Source organism: Lathyrus oleraceus, chromosome 7 (assembly GCF_024323335.1).
Source record: "Lathyrus oleraceus cultivar Zhongwan6 chromosome 7, CAAS_Psat_ZW6_1.0, whole genome shotgun sequence".
Classification (NCBI taxonomy): Eukaryota; Viridiplantae; Streptophyta; class Magnoliopsida; order Fabales; family Fabaceae; genus Lathyrus; species Lathyrus oleraceus.
Window position 1 is genome coordinate 513,090,486 of NC_066585.1, and position 3,865 is coordinate 513,094,350.

Consider the following 3,865-nt stretch of genomic DNA (forward strand, 5'->3'; position numbering starts at 1 on the left):
TTTAGGTAGAGGCGATTAACCAATGATTTAGTCATGTACAAACTTTCGAGTTTCTCTCAAAGACCTGACATCATCGTCTCCTTCAAAATCTGTCGAAGAACCTTATCCCCAAGGCTCAATAAGATGTCGTTGTGGGTTTTCTCTACCATAGCCAATTTTATTTATCCTTTAACGCAGCGTCCATGGTCGTGGCTCCCTTCAACACTTCTAATTAACCCTACTTAACGAGTAGGGTTTTCATCTTCAAGCGCCACAGACCGAAATCGTTCACTCCGGTGAACTTTTCAATCTCATTCTTTGTTGACGGCATCTTCTCCATGCCCATGCACCAATTTGTTGTGAAAACGATGTCAGAATTACAAAGTATAATTCATTTCTTGATCGGTAAGAAACCCACAAGGGTAGAAAAGAAGAAAACAATAAGAATACAATGAAATTGGTTATAAACTATTATTCTTTACTTTTTACGTAAAACAAGATTATAAGTGTTATATAATATAAAATAATCTCTCTTACCCTAATTAGGTCGTGTATGCAATGATGAGAGACTAGTATGCTATTTATAAGAAAACTAACATACTAAACTAATGGACTTTTACACACAGGCTCATTACATAAGCTAACTTAGATAACAAGCTAACTTAAATAATTGGGCATAACAAACAGGCCGAATTTGACATGCTAACAATCCTAACATACTTCGATTATAGTATGTGAATAGACTTTGACGACATGCTAAGGTCCTATCGAATTTTCGAACCAAGAAGCTACCATTCTACCATACTAGGGTTCGATCCAATAACTCACAATTTCAATAATAATAAAATAGAATGTAAAATAGAGTACAACATCTACACAGTCATGCATAATAAAATATCACATTCTCACACCCAAATAATCATCAGCATCATATACAACAACACCATCATCACACATAGTCATATTTCACACATATAATTCATTCATGCTATGCAACTCATGACAACAACAATGACTCATATGCATACAGTACCAATTCAATATTTGGTTCTTCTTACGAACCTAATTCCCCCTTCGGAATCCCGAACTCCCCCTTCTGAGTTCCGGATAAGTCTTTCGTCCCCCTTCGAACCTATGACTTATCTCTTTTAACATATCAACAATGGATATATGTCATGGTAATAATGCAATTAACACAACAATTATAATAATATTTAGTTATCTATAATCGATCACACAATTGCAACCATGCATAACGTAATCCATCCTTCTGGACTACCATCAATATATAATCAAACACATCATCTCAATCATTCACAACACATCAAATAATTTGTCAATACGGACCTCATCCATATTCATCATATCATACACTTCTTTCCCACCTACTACCAACCTCTGATATAATTGTTAAAAATATTTTATCTCTGAAACAAATTTATATCTCTCTGTTTCAGCTATCCAACGCTTCAAATACCGTTCCAAAATGATTTACAAGTTGAAAGTTATTATCAAAACCGTACACAAATGCGTTACCACAAAATTGCTATTTTCTGAATTTTTCAGCACGATTTTCATCTTCTTCAACCCCAAAAATGGCCATGAAATCATCACCAAAAATATTTTACCCCTAAAACAAAGTTATTTCTCCCTGTTTCAGATACCCAACGCTTCAAACTCTGTCGCAAAATAATTTACGAGTTGAAAGTTATGATCAAAATCGTGCACAAAAGCGTTACCAAAAAGTTGATGTTTTTCTGAAATTTTCAGCATGATTTTCATCTTCTCCAACCCCAAAAACTTCCATGAAATAATCACCGAAAATATTTTATGGTTTTAAAGTTTAGTCATAAACATACTTATATCAATCACTACTTATATTCATATAATCATGAAACTATATACTATATCAATCCCTAAAACCGTCAAACATCATCAATGGTGAGCATAAACTTCATTCAACAAATATCAACATTCTTCATCAATCCAAAAAAAGTTAAACATTCCTCTACCCTTCCATTCATATTTCTATTATTGAGCCAAATTCCCCCTCCACACTATGGTTAATCTGTTTTAATTGAAACCTCTTCATCAACCTATACACAGTCTTGACACTATAATTACTATTTTGTTCTTCTTTCCACACCCTACAATCTTCTTTCACTTCATCCAATAGAGATAGATACCTTTAAAATACCATTAACAACTTCATGAATAAACAAATCACGAATTTTATGGATATCCCACTTTTTAACATTACCAACGTTAAATCATTAACTAAAATATTGTTAGAATACATTATAATTTTTTTATTTTGGATGAATATTTATATAAAACTAACTCCACCTCCTCTTCAAATTGTAAACATTTTTAATGTGAAGTTCATATTTCAATTGAGAGACAATTGATAGAAGAGAATCCACTCCCTAATATCCTATCACTATCAAATGGCTACAGTTGATTAAGAAAAATTTAATATAGCATTCATTTCAGTACTGTGAAAATTTATGATGTTTCATTGTATTGTCAAAGTACCTTTAAAATCTAAACATGGGTTGTTTGGTCTGCATCTCTTACCTTAAATAGTAATAGAAGCATTTAACCTATCCAACCATACCTCATAATGACACTAAATTCTCCTCAACTACCACATAACTCCAAGCACGTGGCTAGCCATACGCCTTTTTTCATGCACCCCATACACAACCAAACCCATACCCTTTTTCCCCTATATATACTTCAACCCACAACATCTGAAAAACCACATAACTTTGAATCCCTCACTAACTTAGTCTATAATTTGTTATATCCTTGCAACATTTGTGTCTCATCATGGGTTACTCAACTGTGGTAACTAAGGTTGTTTGTTTGGCAATTGTGTGTCTTGTGAGTTTTGGTCCTAAGGCTGGAGAAGCTGTGACATGTGGTCAAGTTGTGAACAGCTTAATGCCTTGTGTTTCTTACATTATGAACGGTGGGAATGTGCCTGTGCGGTGTTGTAATGGAATTAAGGGTCTTAATACCATGGCTCAAACCCCTACAGATCGTAGAGCTGTTTGTACCTGCATTAAGAATGCTGTTACCTCAAGTGGTTTCAGTTACTCTAACACCAATCTTGGCAATGCTGCTGGCCTTCCAGGCAAATGCGGGGTTAATATTCCTTACCGTATCAGCCCCAATACCGACTGTAAAAGGTACTACTTTCAATATTTACATATATATTTTTTCATATAACACAAAGGTAACATTTAGTACATATGTCTGAATCTGATGAGTCTGTTTTTTTGTTTGTTTTGTATTGATGCAGTGTGAACTGAGGTTGAAACATGATGTGTGGAGCAGTAGATCAAGAAGGATGTTATGTTAGTTTATAGTGTGAGAATAAGAGGTCACTCTCATGAGTGACGTGAGAAAGATCAATTGAAGCTGCTTCTTTATGGCTTTATATTATTGTATTGTGTGCTTGTGTTTGTGTATGGTTGTGCTGTTTGTGAACACTTTGTGGACACTATAGCAGAAATAGGGAGTTAAGTTTTAGAATAAGTTGATGGATATTGTAAGCTGGTGTTCTTTCTTAACTAATGATATATGATGTTATTAAATAAACTCAAATCACTTTCAAACAAATTCTTCTAAATGTCCTGATCAGTCCTGTCAAGATTGTCAAGATCGAGATCTTACATAAAATTGAAAAAAATAACAAGTTCGTAAAATATAAAATCGTAGCTATGATGGGAAGATCCTATCCAATTATATTTGTAAAATCAAATAACTCTTAATCAGAAATTAATATTTGTATTTATTGTGAATATAAGATTAATCATTATGAATTGTAATTAATTATTATGAATTATAATTAGTTGTACTTGTACTGACACTATTATAT

At 33.3% G+C, this 3,865-nt stretch overlaps 1 protein-coding gene across 1 annotated transcript; it reads left to right on the forward strand.

The window, feature by feature from the left end:
• Positions 1–2,716: 2,716 nt before the first annotated feature.
• On the forward strand, positions 2,717–3,585 carry LOC127101080 (non-specific lipid-transfer protein 1). The gene is made up of 2 exons (XM_051038408.1): positions 2,717–3,173; positions 3,287–3,585. The coding sequence occupies exons 1-2, from the start codon at positions 2,812–2,814 to the stop codon at positions 3,294–3,296; spliced, it is 372 nt and encodes a 123-aa protein (XP_050894365.1). The 5' UTR covers positions 2,717–2,811; the 3' UTR covers positions 3,297–3,585.
• Positions 3,586–3,865: the final 280 nt, after the last annotated feature.

What these genes read in the sequence shown, in the direction of transcription:
- LOC127101080 (XM_051038408.1), top strand. Translation starts at nt 2,812, where the DNA reads ATGGGTTACTCAACTGTGGTAACTAAGGTTGTTTGTTTGGCAATTGTG.